The sequence below is a fragment of the Octopus bimaculoides genome, chromosome 11 (genome assembly GCF_046866305.1).
Source record: "Octopus bimaculoides isolate indiv1 chromosome 11, ASM4686630v1, whole genome shotgun sequence".
Lineage (NCBI taxonomy): Eukaryota > Metazoa > Mollusca > Cephalopoda > Octopoda > Octopodidae > Octopus > Octopus bimaculoides.
Window position 1 is genome coordinate 18083522 of NC_142938.1, and position 25056 is coordinate 18108577.

Sequence of the window (25056 nt, forward strand, 5' to 3'; positions counted from 1 at the left end):
ATGATGCTAATCACTGGATTTGATCCAGGAAAGTTCAGCAAGCTATAATACTTGGTTCAATTACCAGTTTCTCTTACAATGTTTACATGAATTGACATTGAAATCTCAGCAATTTATCCATTCATAATAATTACTGATTTTTGCTTAATATTTTTTTTCATCATCGTGTTTGTGTGTGTATATCCATTTAGCATCTGTTTTCCCTTGCTGGCATGAGTTGAACGAAGAATTCAGCCAGGATTTTATGGTCAGATGCTCTTATAGTCTTGTGTGTTTGACAAGATGCATTTTACTCTCTTTTAGATTGGCCAGAGGACCATATCTTATTACTTGTACGTTCCATTTTTGGTATGATTTCTGTGGCTGGATGCATTTTATCATAGCACTAGAGAAATATCCTTAACAAGACAAAAGGGATCTCTCTAGTCTGTTGTCTCCATTCTTTCAAGGTAAACATGACCAATGGAGTGAATAGAAGAAAGAATGGTGATGACCAAGCAGGTAAAAGAAGAGCGATGCGTAAGAATAGAAATGGCCTATGGTAGATGAGGGTAGTAGCTACCAAAGAAAAGTCGTGGGAGAGAGAAAATGATGGTGGATGGACTACATAGCATCACTCATTACACAAGTGTTGTTCTGATAGTTGATTTAGGGGTGGTGGAAGAGAGGTAGAGTGATAAAGGGTGATGACAGGAAAACTGATGGTGGAGGGAATGAATATGAACTGATCAAATGTTACCTTTTGTCAGGTAGATGGCAGTATGATACAGTGAATGAGAGAGAGAGGGTGATTGATGAGGAAGTAACAAAGAGGACAGTGGATGAAGTCTTAAAGGGAATACAAGGGTGAGAGACCCAATTTAAACGTATCAGATAGACATTTCAACCATCCACCTTCATTCTAACAACTATTTTACCATGCTTGCATCAGTAAGTGGGTCTTCTCCTCCACTGCATTTTGTCACATATCTTGGTTCTTTCTCACTTTTTTTTGTGAAGCTCAGCTTTATCACATCAATCTACAACACTTTGTCTCATGTCTTTCTTGGTTTACCTCTTTCCAAAGGTTCCATTTATTTCAAGTGTGTGGCATTTTATACAACTAACATTCTCTATATGCATTGTGTGCCCATACCAGTGCAGTCTTGTCTATTGTGCACTACAGTTGATTCTTCTTAGATCAAGCTTTTTTCTCACCTCATTTGTGATTTGTTCTTCATACATGCCAACATTGCTACACATCCAGTTGAGTATGTTTGCTTCATTTCTCTCAAGCCATTACATGTCTCCAGTCTCACTACCATTTAGCTTGTACCTCATATACAAGCATCATACAATTTGTCTTTTACTCTGAGAGAGAAACCGTTTTCAACAGCACCGATAATAAGTCCCTGAACTTTTTCCAGCCTATTCTTACTCTCTCATTACTCTTTTACTTATTTCAGTCATTTCACTGCGGCCATGCTGGAGCACTGCCTTTTAGTCGTGCAAATCAACCCCAGGACTTATTTTTTGGAAGTAAAGTACTTATTCTATCGGTCTCTCTTGCCGAACCGCTAAGTTATAGGGACGTAAACACACCACCATCGGTTGTCAGACGATGCTGGGGGGACAAACACAGACACAAACATATACACACATACATATATATATACGACAGGCTTCTTTCAGTTTCCGTCTACCAAATCCACTCACAAGGCTTTGGTCGGCCCGAGGCTATAGTAGAAGACACTTGCCCAAGGTGCCACGCAGTGGGAATGAACCCGGAACCATGTGGTTGGTAAGCAAGCTACTTACCACACAGCCACTCCTGCGCCTATTACTTTACTTTCTGAACACCCACTTACCATTGCTATTTCTGTTACATTTGTAGCAAAAGTTATCAACTACTTTCAGTGAACCTTGCAAGCATTTGAAGGGACTTATTATTCTTTCTGCTTCCATATACAAACTCTGCTTTTGCCAGCCTGCCTATGATCCCACTACACTGCTTGTGCATTCTTAATATACACTGGACATATGTAATTCCTTTTCTGAATATTGAACTTGTCCATTTGCCTGACACTGGCAGGGACCTGTCTTCTTTGCTACTTACTAAAACATTAGTCTTTAAGTTTATCTTGTGGTCTCCAAGCCTAGGTTTTGCTTTGTCATCTGGAATTTCTTATCTAAATCTTCTATAGATTTAGCTATAAAATTAGGCCATCAACGTACAGGAGTTCCTTCAGTTACTTGTATCGCTCCAAGCAAGTTCTTTTTTTTTTAATTTACTATGTCCAGTGGAAGGAGCAGTGCTCCTGGTCTAGGTTCATGTGTTGTTTCCCATCCCTTTAAGGACACAGAGCCTTTTCTGTCTGACACATTGATTCACATAGTACACACATGTACCTATATTTAGCTGTGTGCGTGAGCGTGCACACACATACAAAAGAGTTTTTGCAATTTCTCGCAACAAAATGTCACGAGGCTTTATTTAAACCATAGCTGTGGTGGTTGCAAACTTCATAGTTACACCACCATGCTTCTACTCATAATTATCATTATCACTATTTTAATGTCCTTTTTTCCATGCTGGCATGGGTTGGACAGTTCAACATGAACAGACAAGCCAGAAGGCTGTGCCAAGTTCTCGTATTTTTCTTTGGCGTGGTTTCTACAATTGGATATCTTTTAATGCCAGCCACTTCACAGAGTGCGCTGGGTGCTTTTTACATGGCACCAGCACTGGTGAGGTCACCAAGTGCCTGCAAGACAAGACTCCTTATCTGAGTGGGGGTGTAGAATTGAGAGATAAGAAATTAAGAGTATCAGGAGCAGGTGTCTTGTTGAAGAGGTGAATACTTAGATTGCTCATCTGAAAAGATAGAGAGATGTGAGGTCAAGGTACCAGGTGAATATGTGAGAGAGGATAGGATAGAAGAGCAGAAAAGGTGGATTTGTTGGTAAGTACACTAGAGTGAGAATAGTGTGACATGAGTTGGATGAAGAAAATATCAGTTCAGCTGAGGGGAAAGTGAAGGAAAAATGAGCTGTTGGGGAGGCTTGATAGAACCTTACTTCTGTTGAAATGGACGGGTTTTCTCAAGCACAACATATTGTTATTCATCATGATTCCCTTGTCAACTTTTTGAAGAGGTTCAACATCTTGAGGTCAGTCTTTACCACTTCATCCCATGTCTTTGTGGGTCTCCCTCTTCCACAAACGTCTTCTATGTTTACTGATCAGCACTTCATTATACAGCTGTCCACATCCATCTGCATCACATGACCATATCAGCACAATCTTCTCTCCTGTGCACCACGCCTGGTGTCTGTTATGCCCAAATTTTTTTATCAGCACATTTGTACTTCGTTGTACATGCACACTGATGTTGCACACCCATGAATCATGCTTGTTTAATTTCTTTCTAGTTTCCACATCAACAGAGGTAATAGTTCTCTGAACTTTCTCCAGCCAATTCTTATTCTAGCAACTATACTTTCAGAGCATCCACCTTCACTGTTAATTAGCTCACCTAGGTTATAGAAACTATCTACAACTTCTAAGGAGCCTCTTGGGTATTCCAGAACATCTATTTCCTGAGTGCTCTTATTTGTTTATTGCTCATTTATAGAAATATCTGCCACAAGTAAATTCTACTTTCTTTGTTAGTCTTCCTGTGATTCCACTGTACCTCTTAAGTGTCCATAGTTTGCACTGAGTGCACTATATCGAATTCTTACCTACTCTTTTTCTTTACAAAGAACAAGGCCATTTACATAAAGGGATTAGTATCCTGTCTGCTTTCCTATTTAACTAAAACTTGGGTCATATTTAAGTTCATTTTAAGACCCTTTGATTCCAGGTTTTGCTTCCAAACCTGGAATTTTATTTCTAATTCTGTTACAGTATACATATAATGTACATGTCCATCCATATTTACATATCTCTGTATATTAATACTGGCTGATGCCTATTTTGGTGCCTTAAAAGTTAGACCTACTCTTGGGTATATTCTGGGTGCTGATTCCAAATATATTATCAGTTATAGTTTTGGAAATGCAGCATACATTTTTATATATGCCAATGCATCCGCTTGTCTGAAATAAGCTATCCGAATTGCACCTTACATTGTTTTAATAGCATCTGTTATATAATTAATATCTGTTATTTCTGTATCAAAATAAATGATTAATTAGAACTGATAGGGCAAAACTAAAGGTATATTTTGAATCAGCACTCTGAATATATCCAACATCTTATGCACCAGAGTGTTTGGTTCTATTGGGGTCCCTAATTTCAATGCATGAATGGATATGTCCACTTATAAAGAAGTATGTGGTATCTCTAAACCCTAGAAATGGCAGAGAAAGAAGACAGTGTACCTGTGACCCAGAGACTGGAACATGTCTGTGAGTGGCTTTATGAATAGTATATACTTGTGTAGAAATGGCATTTGAAGTGCACATTTCTAAAATGGAAAATATGGTTTTCATTTCCAGACTTAATCAAATATGTGTCTAGTGTGTGTTAAAACTGATGGTATATTTCGAATCTTAATCCTGAATATACCGTAGAATAAGTATGAGTTTCAAAGCACCAGAGAAATTTGGCCAGTGTCATAGATTTATATGCATGTGTGCCCATATTTATATTATCAGATGATAACCATCTCACATTCAGTCTCATTTCATCCTTGTATGTGTGCAGATATCCATCACCATAGGAGTTTATAAAATGCAAAATGGATCAAGAAATGAAATGACAGTCATCTGTACATGGATCATTGGATTTAAGTGACAAAAACTCTTTTACTACTCTCTGTCACCATAGCAGGTTCCAGTGACAAGCCTTGGAAGATGACTGGTACTATTTTGATTCCGAGTTTTATGTCAGAGAATCTTTCTCTTAAAGGAGCTGTCTTCCCTGCATCTTTGTTACAAGTAGTGGGAGGCTCCTTTACCCCTGGGAAATTTAATCCATAGATAGGACCCTGACAGATACTTATGTCTAAAGTTATTAATTTTGTTCATTCAGATGTCTTCAAATCTCTTGTACATGTTAGATTTGGTATTATAACCTGGAGGACTACCATGTAGTTAATTTCTTAAACATTCTGTCTATTCTACTAAAGCAATTGGTTTGTGTTTGATGGTTGTTATATTTATTGTTTTATTTCACATGGTACCAGTCAGGGCTTCTTGAGTCACTTTATAGCATAGAAGTTGTAAATGACTGCATGAAAAGAATGGGAGTGTGGTGGGAGAAACAGTAATTGACATGAGAAAGTGTTAAAGGTAAGAATAATGGAAGAGAGACAGTGATGGCAGCTACATGTTTGTTGGAGAGAGAATTGAGCGAGGACGGGTGTTTGATAGTAATAGAAACGGGGGTGATGGTTGTCAATAGTGAGTAGTCCTGGGGAGAGGATGTGATGACTGGCAGCATAGAAAGTGTGTTATGGCAGAGGGTGTATCAGAAAGAAGCTGATTCAATGCAATCCTTTATGCATAAGCATAATGATGGACAAAAACAGAACAATAAGGTTGGTGGGGTAAATGAATATGGTTCAATCCAATGTGATCCCTTCCTACATGAACAGATTGGTAGACAAGGGGAAGGTGTCAGAGCGAGAGGGGAAAACTGAAAGAGACTCAGGACACATTGTGTGAGAGACTCAGTGTGTGTGTGTTTCCATAAAGTTAATGTTTATTTCACTGTACTTGTACAAGTGGGCAAGTCTTCTACCGCACTGCTTGCTGCCAATCATTTTGGTCCTTTATCTCCTCTGTGAGCTCAGCATCTTAAGATCAACCTTTACCACCTTCATCCATATCTTCCTAGGTTTCCTTCTTCCACAGGTTCCATTCACTTCTATAACCTTGCACTGTATGCAGCTTCCATCCTCCATATGCATTGCATGCTCATACCAGCACAGTCTATTCTCTTGCGCACTACATCTCCTGCCTCTTACAGCCAGATTTTCTCTCAACTCATTTGTGCTCCATCATTCATGTTAACTAACAATACATATCCAGTGGAGAATGCTTGCTTCATTTCTTTCTAGTGTTTGTAAATCCTCTGCAATTAATGCCCATGTTTTGCATCCTTGTGGCATTCCACTTTGTGTTCAAAATAATACAATTTGCTATTTACTTTGTGAGAGAAAACCTTTGTTACCAGTAGAAGCTATAGTTCTCTAAACTTCTCCCAAACTATTCTTATTCAGGCTACTCTACTTTTGGAATACTCATCTCCACTGCTAAATTTGGGCATATGAGAAATAAAGTTATCAGCTACTTTTAGGGAGCCATCAGGGTATCTGAGAGAATCTTATTTATGTTTGCTATAAGTGCTTATTGCTCTTGGGCCTCTGCTGCAAACGATGGCTACTTTCTTCATGATACTGCATAATGCAGACTCGTGGAGAAAGTAGGCATTGTATGTGACTAACATGTTCCACTCATAGTTTACACTGCGTAAACTCTATAGAATTTCTACCTACACCTTTTCTTCATATCAAGCGTAGCCAGTTCCCAGAGTAGTAGTAACATTCTGTTTTTGCCCCTAGTTATTAAAACTTTATTCTTTGCTAAGTTTAGTTTGAGACCACTTGTTTCTAGGTTTTGTCTCAGTATCCGAAATTCCTTTTCTAATTCTACTATAGATTCACTTACGAATATCTGAAATTTCTTCTCTAATTCTACTACAGATTCAACTATGAGAACTAGGTCATCAGCATATCTGAGTTGGGATTACCTATTGCTGTCAAACTGAACCAATCCAGTTTGTTTTTGTCTATTTTTTTTTTTAATTAAGAATAAGAGAATAGTATTGATAAACATGTTAAAAAATAGAACTTAATCTATAATCTGTGTAGACACATGTTTCTGTACAGCTTCTGTTTGCCACATTTCAGTTACATGGTATTGATCAATATGTTCCTATGGTAAAAGACTTGCCCAAGGTACTGTGCAGTAGGAGCAAACTTAGAAGCACATGGTTACTAAGGAAGCTTCTAAACCACATAGCCATAGCTACACCTAAATTAATACTCAAGTTTATAATGTGCCTGTACTTTGAAAGGGAAGTATGTGGTTTTGACTGTAATCCAGTTTCTGATTTGAAAATTTTGATTAAAATTCTTTCATCCAAAGCGGCCTTTACTAGAAGACTGAAGTATATTAATATACACCTTATACATTATATAACACAGTATATGGGAAAATGTTTATCATCATCATCGTTTAACGTCCGTTTTCCATGCTAGCATGGGTTGGACGATTTGACTGAGGACTGGTGGACCAGGTGGCTACACCAGGCTCCAGTCTGATTTGGCAGAGTTTCTACAGCTGGATGCCCTTCCTAACGCCGTCACCGGCATGAAGGCCAGTCAGGCAGTACTGGCAACGGCCACGCTCGAAATGGTGTATTTTACGTGCCACCTGCACAGGAGCCAGTCCAGGGGCACTGGCAATGATCTCGCTCAAATGTCTTTTCATGTGCCACTGGCACAAGTGCCAGGAAGGCGACGTTGGTAACGATCACACTCAAATGGTGCTATTTACATGCCACTGGCATGGAAGCCATTACCTAAATTTTTGTTGTCGTATTATTTTGCCATTTTCCTTTTAGTTGTATTGTTAGTTCTTTAAAAAGGCATGCATACTTTATGGTAACTATGTAGGAAAGTTTCAGTTCTTGGTGAAGTAGGGGCCAGTAAAAGTTGATTGACTTCAATCATTGTAGATTTTTGAAACTAATTAAGTAAATCCTTTGTTCTTGAATACTTAAAAGTTTTTTTTAAGAAGTGGAAAACTTTATATAGATGCAAGCATGGCTGTGTGGCTAGGAAGCTTGCTTACCAACCAAGAATGTGGTTTGGGGTTCAGTTCCACTACCCAGCATCTTGAGCAAGTGTCTGCTGTAGGATTTGATAAATAGAAACTTTATATTACTCAGAACATATGAAACAGAGTTAACTAAAAGCCTGAAAACAAGCATGGATGTTTAGGACAAATTCATAAAAATTCTTTAAACAGATAAAGGGTTAATTGGTGTAAACATGACTCAGTGGAAATGGAAATAGGATCCTGGAAATAGATCTCATAGTGTGGTTGTTGAATGTAGTCATTTTGTTGGTAAAGGTTTTACATAAAATATACATACATCCTCGTAAGACGAACAGTATTTACATTATTGTTCTACGATCATTTTTGCTTAATAAGATGGTGTTTCAAAATAGAACATTTTGCATATTGCTTAATTATTTTCCTACAGGATATTCTTCCAACTAACTTCAATTCTGAATTAGGAATGGAATTTTTTTTTGTCAGTTAGGCATACTGAGGCAAGCAGAGTTATGTACCTCAATCAGGCATAACACAATGGATGGATAAAGCTCTTGACTTCACAAGTAAATTGTCAGTAGCTAACATTGTAAACCTTGCAGCCATTATGAATGTAATGATTAGTGCATTGTATAAAAGGTTTGTGTACTTTACATGCTGAGGGTGGTAGTAGTAAATAGGATTCTAGGTGTGGTAAAAGGTTTCGATATTTGTTACTGATGATAACCTTTGCATCATTGCCACCAATGAAACTGTACATTTAATTGTAGTTGTTTTTTAGCCTCAGTTCAGCACAGATTCAGCAAATTCATCATGAGATATAAATGTCTTGGACCACAATATTCAATATCCATCTTTGAAAAAATCTTTTTGTTGTCTAGACATTGCATGATTATTGTAAATGAATGTCATTCATTTCCAATGAATGCAACCCGTGAAGGCACATGGCTCAGTGGTTAGTGTGCTGGGCTCACAATCATGAGGTAGTGAGTTCAATTCCTGGACCAAGCTGTGTGTTGTGTTCTTGTTGTGCCAGTTCACTCAGCTGTAGAATTGAATTGTGATGTCACTGGCGCCAAACTGTATCAGCCTTTGCCTTTCCCTTGGATATTGTCAGTGGTATGGCGAGGATATGGGCAATTGCTGGTCTTCCACAGACAACCTTGCCCATTTAACTGAATTCAGTTGAAACGATTCCAAATATAATATTTAAAAGTGGCATAACACTTGAATATGGCAGTTGCATTGTGGTGTTTTATCAAAAAAATAAAGTTTATATTTGGTTTATCTCCCTTTATGTTCTGAGTTTAGATATCTATTAATAGGCCCACTTAGTCTTTCACTCTTCAAAGGACAGTAAAATAATTACTAATCAAAAGTTGACTCTACCAAGCACATGATGTCCCAGCATAACCATCAATTCATCATCATCATTTTATGTCTGCTTTTCATAGTGGCATGGGTTGGATGGTTTGACAGGTACTGATGAATCAAATTATGTTCCAACATCTAAGCTTTAGCATGGTCTCTACAAATGGATGCTTTTCCTAACACCAATCACTTTACAGTGTATTGGAGGGTTTTTTCTTCTTTATTTTCATGGCACCAGCATGAGCAAGGTTGCTTGGCAACTTGCAACACTAAAGAGCTCTAAAAACTGAAAGGAAAATGGGAGAGAGAAAGAGTAAGAGTAAGCAATGATTTTTGGCAAGGTGATAAGAGATACAGGTTTATTTTCCTGGGAGAGTGGTAGTGAAGAGAGTAACAGAGTTGACACTGTCAGGGGCAGAGGGAAGGAATATGGAAGGGATTTGTGTGAAGGGTTAGAGAGAGAGAGTGAAACAGTAGTAAAGGTGATTGGGTAGGTTGTGTAGGGGGTTCCAATGCTATTTTACATAAGGGCAAATATAGGTAGAAGGGAACCTCCATTTGGTTACTTAACCTGTTAGAAATAGTAGCCCTACTCTTCCTTTGAACCTCACCCTGCTTTAGGAAAGTAAGTGAACAAAGCATTAGATAATGTAGTCTTAGACCTAAAAAGTAAGAACAGAACCCTATTAATTACAGGTCTGTCTGATCATGGTTGACCTGGGCCAAACAGCAAACATATTTTTTTTTATGACTTTGTGGCAGCCCAAACTGATTTAGGTTATCACAATCTAAACCAGTTTAGATTAAGGTTATCTCTGCAGATTTTCTATAGAAATTATAGCCATGATTTGTTATGACATTTCATATCCAAATATGTTTAATGCAAACAAGAATGTGATTGAAGATGGGAAAATAGGTAATGTATATAGATGCATATATCAGGAGTTCTTGCTTCTTCTTCAGCACCACATCCAACCCATTAATCATTCACAAACTCATTGCTTAAATAGCCACTAAATATAACAGTCTAACATTATTGAATACACCAATTTTACATATAAAACACTTTCCTGTAGTGGGGGAAACATATGACTGTAAATAATTGTTCCAACAATATATTTATATTTATATCTGTCCTATACACAATTACTTTGAAAGGAAAAAAAAAGATGTAAAATACAATACAATATACAAAATACAATAAAAAATATATAGCGTGGCTGTGTGATTACAAAGTTTATTCTGAGACTGAATGGTTTTGAGTTCCTTCTTACTATGTGGCACCTTGGGCAGTGGCTTCTAATGTAGCTTTGAGCTGACCAATGAGTGAGACTGGTAGATGGAAACTGCACAGAAGCCCGTTATGTGTGGGTGTGTATGTCTATATGTATATATAATCTGTGTGTATGTATATACATGATGAATATATATGTATAGGTGTATATATGTCCAATATGGCAGTTGCATTGTAGTGATTCAGCAGAATATTTTTTATTTGGTTACCTCCCTTCGTGTTCTACGTCATATAAATGTGTTTATACATGCATACATATACATACGTGTGTGTATGTATGATAATGTGCATGATTATTTATTTCATCATGTCTTGACGTTGACACTATTTGGGCTACAGTGATGTTATGTTTACATCTTCTTAGTTTTGACATATGAAGACTAGCAGAATAAAAATAGTTGAAAAAAAAAGTAAGAGTTGATGGTGAGAAGGATATGCGACCATAGTATACTGCCTCAATGAATCTCATCCAATCCATGCCAACACATTGAAAGTAAACACAAAAATGATGATGACAATGTCTAAGTTAATTCTAAATCTACTTGGGGACAAAAAAAAACAAAAACAAAACAAAAGACTAATTTGTATTTTTTTAGTTCAATTTCTTTCTTGAAATTGAAAGCAGATGTTAAAAATAATCTTGTGTTTTTACTGTCTGACAGCTTTTGGAGGTATATGTTATGTATGTATAATGTGTTAGCCATATACACAAACATGGATTCCTGCTTTGGGAAATATATTTTGCTATCAGTGTTAGTGAATGATAGATCTTAATCATGTTTGTTTTAACATCCACTTTTCCATGCTTGTATGGGTCAGACAGAATTCATCAAGGTAGATAATCTACAGCTGGATGCCATTTTTGCCAATCCTTACCTGTTTCCATATAAGGTAATATTTCTCCTTGGCTGGACATGTTTTTCACAGAAGAATAGAAATGAACGACACTGTCTGGCAGTGATGCTTACTTACAACACACACACGTGTGCAATAAATTTCTTTCAGTTTCTGTCTACCAAATCCAATCAAAAGGCTTTGGTCAGCTCTACACAATAGAAGACACTTGCTCAAGGTGCCATGCAGTATGATTGAACCTGAAGCCTGCATGTAAATTTCTTAAATAATAAATCTATTATGTTATTGTAGTTAAATGATTAGTGATTAGATCCATTATTTTTGTCACATTATAACAGTTTCATTTCATTAAAATTTTATCTCAGTTCATAATTTGAAGCTAAAGAAAAGTGGGAACATTTGGCAGTTTCTGACATTTTTGAGGAGGAACTTTTTAACCATACATAGGTGCATGATGATGAAGTTTCACAAGCCACACAGTTTCATGTTCAATTCCACTGTGCAGAACCTTCAGTAACTGTCTTCTGTTATAACCCTGAGCTGACTAATGCTTTGTTGGTGAATTTGTTTGATGGAAACTGTAAAAAAGTTTGTTGTATATATATGTGAGTGTGTATTTTTGCATATGAATGTGTGCTGATATTTCACTTGTCACATTAAGGTGATGAGCTGGCAGAATTGTTAGCATGGTGGGCAAAATGCTTAGTGGCATTTTTCCTGACTTTGTTCTGAGTTTGAATGTCACCAAGGTCAGTTTTGCCTTTTGTTCTTTCAGATGTTGATAAAATAAATACCAGTTGATTACTGGGGTCGATGTAATCAACTAGCCCCCTCCCCAATAATTTCAGGCCTTGTACTTATAATAGAAAGGATATTTCACTTGTTACTGAATGAAATTGATGGTGATGTTTCCATTCTTTGTTGACACTATAAATAGATGCTTTATACTTTTGATGACCTGTGGAATAAAAAAAAAAGTTAAGATTTCTTAGCTTGTAAAACAAATGAAGTTTAGTAAAAGAAAGAGCGTCTTGGTGTAAAATCCTGTCTCAATCAATTCCTGTCCAAATTATTCTAGCATGGAAAAACATACTGAACAAATGAGTTAAAATCTCTGATAGAATTTATATCTGATAATCATTTATCTTAGCTTTTTACTTGTTTCAGTGTGGAGGCGCAATGGCCTAGTGGTTAGGGCAGCGGACTTGCGTTCATAGGATCGCGGTTTCGATTCCCAGACCAGGCGTTGTGAGTGTTTATTGAGCAAAAACACCTAAAAGCTCCATGAGGCTCCGGCAGGGGATGGTGGCGAACCCTGCTGTACTCTTTCACCACAACTTTCTCTCAATCTTACTTCCTGTTTCGGTTGTGCCTGTAATTCAAAGGGCCAGCCTTGTCACACTGTGTCACACTGAATATCCCCGAGAACTGCATTAAGGGTACACGTGTCTGTGGAGTGCTCAGCCACTTGCACGTTAATTTCACGAGCAGGCTGTTCTGTTGATTGGATCAACTGGAACCCTCGACGTCGTAAGCGACGGAGTGCCAGCAACTTGTTTCAGTCATTGGACTACAGCCTTGGTGGGACACCACCTTAGAAGGTTTAGTCAAACAAATCTTTCCCAGTATGTTTTTTTTTTTTAAGTTTGGTATTTATTGTCATTATCTCATTATCGTTTGCTGAGCTGCTAAGTAATTGGGATGTAAACAAATCAACACTGTTGTCAGGCTGTGAGTGGGGCAGTGGGGACAAAGTTTCTCACATATATATGTAATAGGGTTTGGCATGACTGTAGTTAGAGGTTTGCTTCCCAATCACATGGTTCAGGGCTTAGTCCCACTGCGTGACTAAGTGGAATTGTTAAAATATGTACCAATTGATCCTTGGTGTCGATGAATCATTCTCCAAAATTTCAGGCCTTATTTTGTACTCAAAACAAGCTTTTACTTGTTTTCTCTCTCCTCTCTTTAAAAGAAAAAAATTTTTTTTATTACTTCTGAAATTGAAATGTGATTAATTTTTTTTCTTTCTAGGCTGACCATGATTTGAATGAATTGAAAATGTTGATTGAAGATAGCTGTCAGACAACTTTGGTAATGTTTAAAGGAAAAACATTTCTGAATTTCTTTCTATTTTGTATCTTTTAATTTGCATTTTGATTAACAGTATAGCTGGTAGTTTTTTAAATTTTTTTTATATTAAATGCAATAGTATGTAGGAACAGGTATGGTTAAAAATTTTGCTTCCCAACCATGTAATTTTGGGTACAGTCCTATTGCAGAGCACCATGGGCAATGTCTTCTACTATAACCTTTGGCCCACCAAAGCCTTGAGAGTGAATTTGGTGAGTGTTTGCATGAATGTGCACATGTGCATGTATTTATGTGTATGTTTGTGAGAGTTAGTTTTTAAATTCCTAATCTACATGTGCTCATTTGCTGAGTGTAAAGGAAAGGCTTGTTCATATGGTGTTTTGTTGTTTGTTTCCAGTTCTCCATGTAAATACATGTGGCTTGTTTGTTGTTCAGTGGTTGGTGAAAGGAAAGGCATCTAGCCATAAAAAAAAAACCTCTGCCCCAACATACCCTTGTCAGACCCATGCAAGCATGGAAAAGTAGACATTAAAATAATGACGATAATATTGATGCATTTAAGACTACATTGTTCAATGTGTTTTTAACCCTTTAGCATTCAGTTTACTCTGTCAAATATGATGCTTATTTAGTCACATTGTTTTGAATGAATCATGCATTATCTCATAGCTTCAAGATTTTGAGGATGTGACTATTTTTAGAATGACAATGTAAGGTAGGTGTGAGAGACTGGATCTGGCTGGTTTGAACAAAAATCAGGTAGAGTATATGGGCTGGATATGGCCAGTTTAAATGCTCAAGGGACTCAGATATTAGAATGTGATTTCAGGAAGATTTGGTTGCTATTTCTAGGTGGTTGATCAACAGAATGGATGTTCTCTTGTTGGCTCAAATGGCTCCATCCTTGGGGTGTTTGTTTTGCCCTTTCTTTCAAACTACTAACCCAAGTATACCAATCTTACTCAAACGGCACCTTTTATGTACAACCAGTGCTATCCTTTTTCTCTTTTTCACCCACTACTTTTCTTTATGATTATTTTTGAAATTTTTAAAAGAAACAAAAAAGGTTTTATTGATAACACTTGTTAATGAAGCATCTATTTCATTTCAGAAGATGAAATTTCTTATTCTTGAACAGAAGTATCTTGAGTTCTTAGAAGAAGGCAAGAACTTGGATGCATTACAGTGTTTACGACATGAATTAACGCCGTTAAAATTTAATACTGAACGTGTGCATGAACTTAGTACGTAAGTAAACAATTTTTTATGTTTTATTTTTTTCTTCTTATGTTTGTTTGTTTCAGACAGGTAACTTTGAATGCAGGCTTTTTGTTCCTGTATAAGTGTAAACCAAAAAAGTATGCAGTATGTTTGTAAGTTGATTCAATCTCTCTTTCTCTCTCTCTATCTATCTCTGGATTTAACACTATTACCTACACTTTGGGTGCCTTTTAGTGAAATTCTCTTTGTTCTAGGCTTCCATCTAAGAAGTTCCTCCTCCTACCAGTCTTTGACGACTATGCAAAAGGTCATGACCTGACCTATTCTCTTCTGATTTCCCCTCTGTATACTAACCTGCCTGAGACAGCCTCTAGTTCTCTAATACATCCAGTTTTGAAACAATCTAAAAATCTTGCATCAAAATTTCATGTTAATTCAAATTCCAAATACCAGCTTAATAATGATTGATATTTGGCTAAATTCTTCATTATTCTAAATATAAATTGAAACAAAAGCAGTGAATTTCAGTGGAAATATAACAAAAGGGTTAAACTGTCAAAAAAATATTGTAAATAATTATTGGCCATACCTTAACCACCTTGTGGAAAATGGACATAAAGCGGTTAAGTATCCTTGCTAAATAGATGTGAATCCACTCTTGTTAGAATTGCTCCAAGTTGCATTAGCTGAATCTTTATAAACTATTTTATTATCTGCTTGATAAGGCAGTGGGGTTAATTGAACATGTTTGTGTGTGTGTGTAAGAGAGAGAGAGAGAGAGAGAGAGAGAGAGAGAGAGAGAGAGAGACTGTTGAAGAGGGTTTGGGAGAAGGAGCAGGTCACTAAAAACAATTATTTTTATGAGATACAAAAAGAATACTATAACTTAAAATGTTAACCCCTCCCCCTGTTAACAACTGCTCACACCATTTAGTCAAGGAGGCTTTTCCTCTACCTTCCCCCAACTTTATTTTTCTTTTTATTCTTTTTCTTGCTTTGCAAATTTCTTGTTTATATTTTGTGACGTCTGGTACCCATATATGTATACATGTATATGTATGTATATATGCATATATATTCATGTTATAATGGTGGCAGCTGATGAAGGAAATTTTCTCTATGTGGCCTGTGTGTTTTCTGTACCTTGTTTATCATTTTGTCCATGTTTTTTTTTTGCAACGTCATGTACCCAGATATGCATCTATATATATACAGGTAGATGAAGGTATGTACATACATGTACATATATATGCATATACTCATATATTATTTGTATATATATATATATATATATATATATATATATATATATATATATATATATATGCACACACACACACACTTGTACATGTCCAGAGGTATGAGATAAAGAGTACTCAATGCATGTTGAGTTTATTTATTTTGAAGAAGCTGATTAGTTTCTTGCTGTGTTTCACTGGTCAGTCAACAAAAATGGTAAATCTGGAAGAGATTAGCATTTAAGTTTAAGAAATTGTGTACGATGCTTATTGAAACCTGTTAATGCTTTGCTCTGCTCAACGTTTTACCTTTTTAAGGTTTTATATAAGAGTGAAGTGTACTGAATACAAAGGCATGCATGTGTCATGATTGTCTTTGTTGGTTATATGTATATATATATATATATATATATGAAATATGTGATATGCTAGAACCCGTCATCTATATGATATGTATTTTTTACTTTGTTGTCTAGGTATATGATGTGTAATAATCCACAAGATTTAAGAGAAACATCCGATTGGGAAGGGAAAGGGATTGTTTCCAGACAAAAACTTATTGAAAAATTACAATGTGAGTAGTCATTTTTTTTCATACGTTTTTAAAATGCTCTTTTAAAAACTGTGTTTACTTTCTTTTTAATCAGTGTTACAATGTTTTCAGACCTTATGTAGCAGGTAAAAATACTTAAATGTGATTCCTTAATCAAACCATATCTTAGAACAAAAAAAAAAAAAAAAGAAAATCTTTTTAAATTACATATTGCAAGCAAGCCAGGTCACCACCATTGACTGGTTGCTGGTTAACCAACACCTTATAAATCTGTCTTTTGTCATTATTGTCACCTTCAGCTTTTAGAAAATATTTTTGCATAATAAAACTAATCCCGCATAGGTGTACTACACCTATTTACATTCAAATTTCTGATAAACGTCTAAGTTGTACGATTTATTTCCCTTTGAAACTACAAAAAAATGCTAAAATCCAAAATAAGCTATCTTGTGCTTGAAGTTGCTCAATTTAAACACCTTTGCAAATAAACACCTCTCATGAATAGTCATAGGGTGTTTATAGCATGGCATTGATCTTTACATTTGTTGCGTTGAATATCATTTTCACTTCTACTGATATCAGAAATGTTAATCTATGTTGTCTGTAACAACTTCCAATATTTTGAATGAGAAAAAATAGCCGAGCAAAAACAAAAAGAAAACTTTAGGTGCAACTCAGGAACTAATTAGTTTCAGTCGTATTGTGTGTCATTTTTGAAAAACAATTGTGTGACAAAAAGAAATCATTCAAATTAGCCATTATATAACAAAATTGCATACCAAATGTTACTGTTAATTGTAAATTGTACATCTATAGTGCAAGAACTAACTAGGGTTGTAATATCAACATAAATTCATTATTTATTAATTGTATCTCTGACTGAAATTATCAGAATACACAGACACACACACTTACACAGTCACACATAATTGTATATACGACCATTTCGAGCGTGGCTGTTGCCAGTACCTCCTGACTGGCCTTCGTGCCAGTGGCATGTAAAAGCACCCACTACACTCGGAGTGGTTGGCGTTAGGAAGGGCATCCAGCTATAGAAACTCTGCCAAATCAGATTGGAGCCTGGTGTAGCTATCTGGTTTCACCAGTCCTCAGTCAAATCGTCCAACCCATGCTAGCATGGAAGACGGACGTTAAACGATGATGATGACAATTATTTCCAATACACACACACACATATCTGCTTTCCTTGATGTCTTTGACGTTGTGTGGATATATTACATAATTGTTTCAAAAGAATTGTATTAGTTAATTATTTCTTCAATATTCACTGTTTGTACATGCACATATGTATGTATGTATGTTAGCACATATATTCTGATATTTATTCTGGCAATTTGTTCATTTTACTAGCTTTTCTTCCACCCACTGTGATGCTACCCCCTCGTCGATTACAGACTTTACTTAGCCAGGCTGTAGAACTTCAAACAGATCAATGTTTGTACCACAATACCAAACTTGACAACAATCTTGATGCAGTCTCTCTCCTCATAGACCACACTTGTAATAGGTTGGTACATTTAACTGGACTTCATTTTGTTTCATTTTCTTAAACATTTCTTTGTTAATAATGCCTGTTGTTTGATATTTACATTGAATGCTTATACATAAAGGTGCACATGTATGAAGACGCATACACACACACACAAACTCACACTGGTGGGAGTGTGTGACTATATGAATGGCCCTATCATGAAATTCAATTGATTATTTTCATTGATTGCTTTTTTTTTTTTTTTTTATTCATTTCAAATTTTCAAGTTCAATTTCCATTAATATTTATTTATTTAAAATGAAAATTCATTCCAATTTCATTTCATTAAAAATCATTTGAATTTTCATGAATATGAAATATGAATCCGAAATACCAAACATTACCTCCCACTGCCATGCACATGACAAGAAAAAGCAAAACAAACTCCCACAAAGAAATCCTGGAAGTAAAAATCTAAACTAAAAGAAAGGAAATCAACTCCCCTGCTCAGAAGTTATTCTCCCACCTCCCTCTTCTTTGTCCTCCTGTCAAACCTTGAATTACACTTTTCATCAATAACAGTAATAGGAGTCTTGGTGATATTGATTTTTGATTGTTTTTCTTAGAAGCATTAGTCATGGTGTCTATCCCAGTTACATTTCAGTGACTAATGCCTTTTCTGCATTCATGAATACCTGCAAGTGTGTGTGAGGTTTAGGCATGTGTCTGTATGTATGTATGTATGTAATGTATGTGTGTGTGTGTATATATATATATATATATATACATATAATTAAGGGATCAGCAAAATATTTGCTTCACCATATACCGAAGTTCAGAAAAATAGCAGCTAAAAAAGCTGAGAATCTCACAGATAGCATCACTTGTAACTCACAAAGGCAAAAACAAGAAGAAAGAACAATGAAAAACTGAAGGTGTGTGGTTTAGTAGTTAGGGTAGTTGGTTCATGATTGTAAGGTCGTGAGTTCAATTCCCGGCGACGCATTGTGTCCTTGAGTGAGACCTTATTTCACGTCGTTCCAGTCCACTCAGCTGGCAAAAATGAGTAGTGCCTGTAATTAAGAGAGGGCCAACCTTGTTGCACTCTGTGATGCCGAGAACTACTTTAAGAGTACATGTGTCTGTGGAGTATTCAGCCACTTGCATGTTAATTTAACAAGCAGGCTGTTCCGTTGATCAGATCAACTGGAACCCTTGTAATCGATGGAGTGCCAGTCACACACACACACACACACACACACACACACACACACATATGTATATGTATATATGTATGTTTATTTGAACTGGCAGGCATTCCTTATGGTCTAGAAATGTTGCATTTATGAAAATCTTGTAATGCTAAGCCTATTTTTCCCATTGACATCTATGTTAGGAAATTATTTTACTTTATGGAATCTAGTGTTTGGACAAAAGTTTTATGAATCCAACTTTCCATAATGCGGGGATGTATTTTTCTCTCTCTCACTCTATATGTTATATTCACTTGTTTATCTATGAATCCTAATGTTTTGTCTAAGATTGTTTGTTTAATTAATGATTAATTCTTAAACATTTCTAGATGTTAATATGAGTATTTGTGTGTGTATCCATGTCTATACTTGGGTATGTCTATTTTATGGTAGCTGTCAGCTATGTGAATTTGTGAATGCATCCTTGTCTCTGTTCTTATGAGTGGTTGCCCTACCTGCTAGAAATAGCAGCAAAATCTCCCTTGCACTGCACCTCTTTGTCTTGAAAAGAAACAGCACACATTGAATAATGTAGTCAGTTTGCCCTATGTCTGACTGAAAGACCGGATGTTCATGGTTAGAAATCCTAGATCATAGATTTATCAATTCAGGACCAAGTTGGGACTGAAAATCCTCACCTGATCAGGGTATTAGATTAACAGTTCACAGATCTTTTGCCTCTATTCAGATTTCTAGAATGTATTTTGTTATAGGTATTGACTTGGCTGTGTGATTAAGCAACTTGTTTCTCAACTAGGTGGTCTTAGGTTCAGTTCCTCTGAATAGCACCTTGTGCAAAGCCTCCTAGTATGACTCTGGGCCAACCAAAGCTTTGTGAGTGAATTTGGCATACAGAAACTGAAAGAAGCTCATTGTGTGTTTGTATAAACCCTTGTCTAAATATTGTGTGATGGCTGTAAACGAGCATCGGTGTTATAAAAGCAAAGTTGTTTGTTTCCAGTCTTCTGTGAAAAATGTGCAACTATGGAAAAACATTACCTTGCTTGGAAACAGATGACTGTTGGCAACAGGCTTCCAGCTGTAGAAAATCTGCTTCAAGTAATTGTCTGACCCATACAAGTATGGAAAGTGTGCATTAAATGATGATGATGATATGTATTTGGGCAGTACACTTAATTCTGCATGCAAAATAGAGAAAATTTCACCTACTCTTTTACTTGTTTCAGTCATTTGACTGTGGCCATGTTGGAGCACTGCCTTTAGTCAAGCAAATCGACCCCCAGGACTTATTCTTTGTAAGCCTAGTACTTATTCTATCATTTTCTTTTGCCGAACCGCTAAGTTACGGGGACGTAAACACACCAGCATCGGTTGTCAAGCGATGTTGCGGGGACAAACACTGACAAACATATACACGCACATACATATATACGATGGGCTTTCAGTTTCCATCTACCAAATCCACTCAGAAGGCTTTGGTCAGCCTGAGGCTATAGAAGACACTTGCTCAAGGTGCCACGTGGAACCATGTGGTTGGTAAGCAAGCTACTTACCACACAGCCGCTCCTACACCTAATTCATATAATTCTTTTTGTTTCTTTCATTATATATGTATTTTATTTATCTTATTTTTTATTTATAGGGATCAGTTTCCTTGTAATACTATTCAAATATTGAATGACCATTGTGATGAAGTATGGTTTTGTCGATTTTCTCCGGACGGCACAAAATTAGCTACAGGTTCCAAGGATGGTACTCTCATTATCTGGGATGTTGATATGGTAAGTTACAGCATTTTTGTATATCAATACAGAAGTCATGACATCCTGGTGGATAATGGTAACTGAAATGGCTGACTGGTTATATAATTGAAACATTGACTTATTGATCAGAGGTTTAAATCCACTTTGGTAGAATGCTTTATTTTGCAATACTTCTATTGTCTTCTGATCTGTTGGGAATAAATACCACATTTTAATGAATATTACCAGTGGTCTTTTTAACCTTTTTGATACCAACCTACCTGGCACCATCCATGCTACCGTGGTACCAGGCATTTACGTATAATGCTACAGTGGTAACTTCATTTACAATAACCATAAATTAACATTATTGTTATAGAAATGGTCATTCACATTATGTACAATACAAGTGACTCTGTATTCTCTCTGTCCTTTAACTCTTAATGTCGTCACTATGATGACGGCTACTATTTGGTTAGTCAGCACACTTTTATTATCTCCCCTTTCTTCGAAATAACTAATGTAACACTCCCTTTTTTTATATATATATACTAACTCAAGGAGAATTTAATCGCTTGATTCTAAATTGGTCTACTGAATTTTCTCGTTGTTTCCTCCAAAATACAACTGTTTAATGTTTATGTGACTTGTTCTTCAATAGGAGTCATACTTATATTTGTATGATGTAAATATTAATCAACTTTGTATACTTTGCATCATTGAGTGTATTCATCTTGTAAAATTTTGTACTATGTTGCACATATATATATATATATATATATATATATATATATATATATATATATACATGTTTATGATAAATAGTTCTTTTTGAAAATTTTTTTCAGTTTTTTGTAATTGTGAGATTTTCGCCATGAACGGATTGTATTTTTAACAAGAGTGTGTTTTTTCTGGTGTTATATTTATCTTTTCCTGAAGATGTGTAAAGGAATTTTGATTTATTAAGTCTCTTAATAAATTTTTTCTTTATACAGAAATATATATTGAAGATAAATATGTTCATTTAATATATATGTTTTTGCATCATAACTCCTTCTTATTATTAATATATATATATATATATATATATATATCTCTGAAATAGATAAAGCTAAAAATAATAGTATGTAGAAATGATTTATTTCTTATCTCAAATTTTCTAAATTCTTATAATGTAAACAGTACATGCATGCATACATATTTTATGCACACTTACACACATGTGCATACATACATGAACACCCATTTTAAATTTCGTCTTTCTCTAATTTGCTTATATTTTTTTTTTTTTTAATATTTTTAAACAGTATACGTTTGAAGTATTGATGCGTAGAGCATATGAAGGTCACTCCTATGGTGTATCATATATAGCATGGCATCCAGATAGTAAATACATCATTGCTTGTGGTCCAGACGACTGTGCTGAAGTTTGGTTATGGAATGTTGAGGTGAGGTGGTTTTACTGGTGTGTTGAATGTATTGAAATGTAGATTAGTCCTGGGGTTTTCAAACTTTTTGGCTTGCGGACCCCTTTATATTTCAGGCTTTACCTTAGGGACCCCCTTATAAACGCTTATGAAATTTATACATATTTGCTTAAAATATCATATATTTTTACATTTATTTATTTAACAGTATTTAACAAATAGGTTTATTGTCAATTAAAAGATTTCGATTAAAAAACATATATAAAATCAAATTGCCCATAAAAAGCATTTGCTGTCTACGGACCCCCTGTCTTGTCCTTGTGGACCCCCTGTGGTCCGCGGACCACAGTTTGAAAACCCCTGGATTAGTCAATGTTGTTGCTATTGTTGTTGATTAGTCTCTGGTTATTTTTGACTGGATTTAATTGACAAGAACACTTTTTTTTTTTGTGATCACTTTTTTTTTTTAAGAAGGCAGGGTGATTTGAGTGAAATTTGGCCAATATTTGTAGCAAATTGAGTAACCACATAGACTTGCTTGACTTGTGGATAAATTAGCATTGAGCTTGTTATTTGTAGGCATTTGGAAATAGAAAATGATGAAGTTTATTAAGTGGAGAACCATGTAAACCACCACAATGTAAGATAAAGGGGAAACTTTATTCAGTATTTCTAGCTTATTAACTTCTAATTGTGACAGTGGGGTGGAAATTGTTTTTCAGTGTTCTTTTATCATTTGCTTGTTTCAATCATTAGTCTGCAGCCATGCTAAGGCATCATCTTGAAGAATTCTTAGCTGAATTAATTAACCCCAGTACTTATTTTTTGTTAAGCCATCGATCCGTTTCGGTGAACTGCTATGTTATGGGGATGTAAACGCACGAGTTGTCAAGTGGTCATGCAGGAGAAACACATACATGTATGGACACACACAAATATATATGATGGGCTTTTTTCAGTTTCCGTCTACCAAATCCACTCACAAGGCTTTGGTTGGCCCAAGGCTATGGTAGAAGACATTTGCTCAAGGTGCCGTGCAGTGAGACTCAACCCGGAACCATGTGGTTGAGAAGGAAGCTTCTTGCTACTTAGCCATGCCTGCACCTTGAAAATTCAAGTTTAAAATCCTTATTGTGTATGTTTGTGAGTACATATATATATATAACTGCTTCAACTTGTTCTATGTTGGAGGTGATACAAAGCTAAAAGTAACAACCTTTATCAATAATTACTCCTTTCATATTATTCCAAAAGTAAGTGATACCACAGTCATTGGTGTGGTTTCAATTTTCCCCTCTATTCACTCTCCTTAATAATTCATGCAAGTACTTGTGTCATTTGTCTTTCAGTCTTGTTATTATCCAGAACCTTACAGAGGTTTTATATAAGTTATTTCTTGATCCAGCTTTGTAACACTATCAAGATTAACATTTTCTACCCTTTTCTATTTTTGGTTTTTGTAGACTAGTGAATTGAAAGCTAAAATGAGTCAATCTCCTGAAGATAGTTTAACCAGTGCTGCGTGGCATGCAGATGGCAAAGAATTTTTCACAGGAGGCACTAGAGGACAATTCTACCAATGTGTAAGCAAAGTTTTCTTCCCTCATTTTTGAAACATGTTATTGTTTTATATATATATATATTATAAATGGGAAGATACAGAGCTTTTAAGATGTGCTTAAGTCAGGATTTTTTGTCATTCAAATTCATTATAACACTGGTAATACCTCTCATGGCTATAATCTTTGATTTAATCTAACTTAGATATACACACACATTTGTAGGCCTAGACACAAATTTTTAAAGAAAATTAGCAGTTACTCATATATAGAATCCTGTCATCCCTATGCCACCAAAGTTTGTTCATGAGCAAGACCTTTGAATTGAATCAATACAGCTTGGCTACATTGTCATCCCAGGTATTGTTAAAACTCAGTGCTGGAACAGATACAGCAAATCATTCTTCAAGACCCTCTAACATTATTCACCGTTGGCATCATTGTTTAACATCCATGGATACTCTGAAAGCGTTGTCTTAGTATTGGAACTGGCTAGGCAAATTTCGGAGAGCTATTACCTTTGTTGGTAACAAAGGACCTCTTCTGTAGAGTGAATGGCAAATTGTATGATGCTTGTGTATGAACAGCTATGCTACATGGTAGTGAAACATGGTCTAATGACTGCAGAGGACATGCAAAAGCTTGAAAGAAATGAATGTGCAATATCAATGTACATGTACGACAAAGTGTAAATGTGTTAAGAGAAAAATTGGGAATAAGAGGCATCGATTATAGTGTGCAAGAAAGGAGACTGTGCTGGGATCATTTTGTGATGTAGCTGCATAAAAAAGTGCTGATCTCTAAAAGTGGAAGGTACCTGTAGAAGAGGGGGACTGAGAAAGACTTGAGATATAGTGTGAAAAATGATCTGATGTTGTGCCTCACAGAGATGACAATGAATTGAGACTTAAAGGCCATAAAGGCATGCTGTTAATGTCCATGTCCCTGCACACAATTTGTCCTTAACAAGCCTCTCCTCAACAAACGATCTTCCCAACACCTTATTCTGACTTGGTTCATCACTCGCTGTATTTTCCTCCCTTTGTATCCTTGCAAACCTTACCTGCACAAAATGTCTCTCTCTCAAATCTCTTTCTCTCAACGTATCCTAACACCCATTCCCCCTACTTGTGTCCACTCACTACAGCTATACATATGGAAACAGC

General features: G+C 35.9%; 1 protein-coding gene across 2 annotated transcripts in view; it reads left to right on the forward strand.

The window, feature by feature from the left end:
- The window catches only part of LOC106875223 (WD repeat-containing protein 26), a 39773-nt gene that overhangs the window by 6293 nt on the left and 8424 nt on the right, over positions 1–25056 (forward strand). The window contains exons 3-9 of one of the 2 annotated variants that reach the window (XM_089359598.1): positions 13385–13444; positions 14556–14692; positions 16380–16477; positions 17828–17984; positions 20805–20943; positions 22212–22352; positions 23795–23914. In XM_089359598.1, the coding sequence (XP_089215724.1) occupies positions 13385–13444; positions 14556–14692; positions 16380–16477; positions 17828–17984; positions 20805–20943; positions 22212–22352; positions 23795–23914 (852 nt within the window). The remainder of the gene's footprint in view (positions 1–13384; positions 13445–14555; positions 14693–16379; positions 16478–17827; positions 17985–20804; positions 20944–22211; positions 22353–23794; positions 23915–25056) is intronic. The other variant, XM_089359599.1, reaches the window with a different exon arrangement.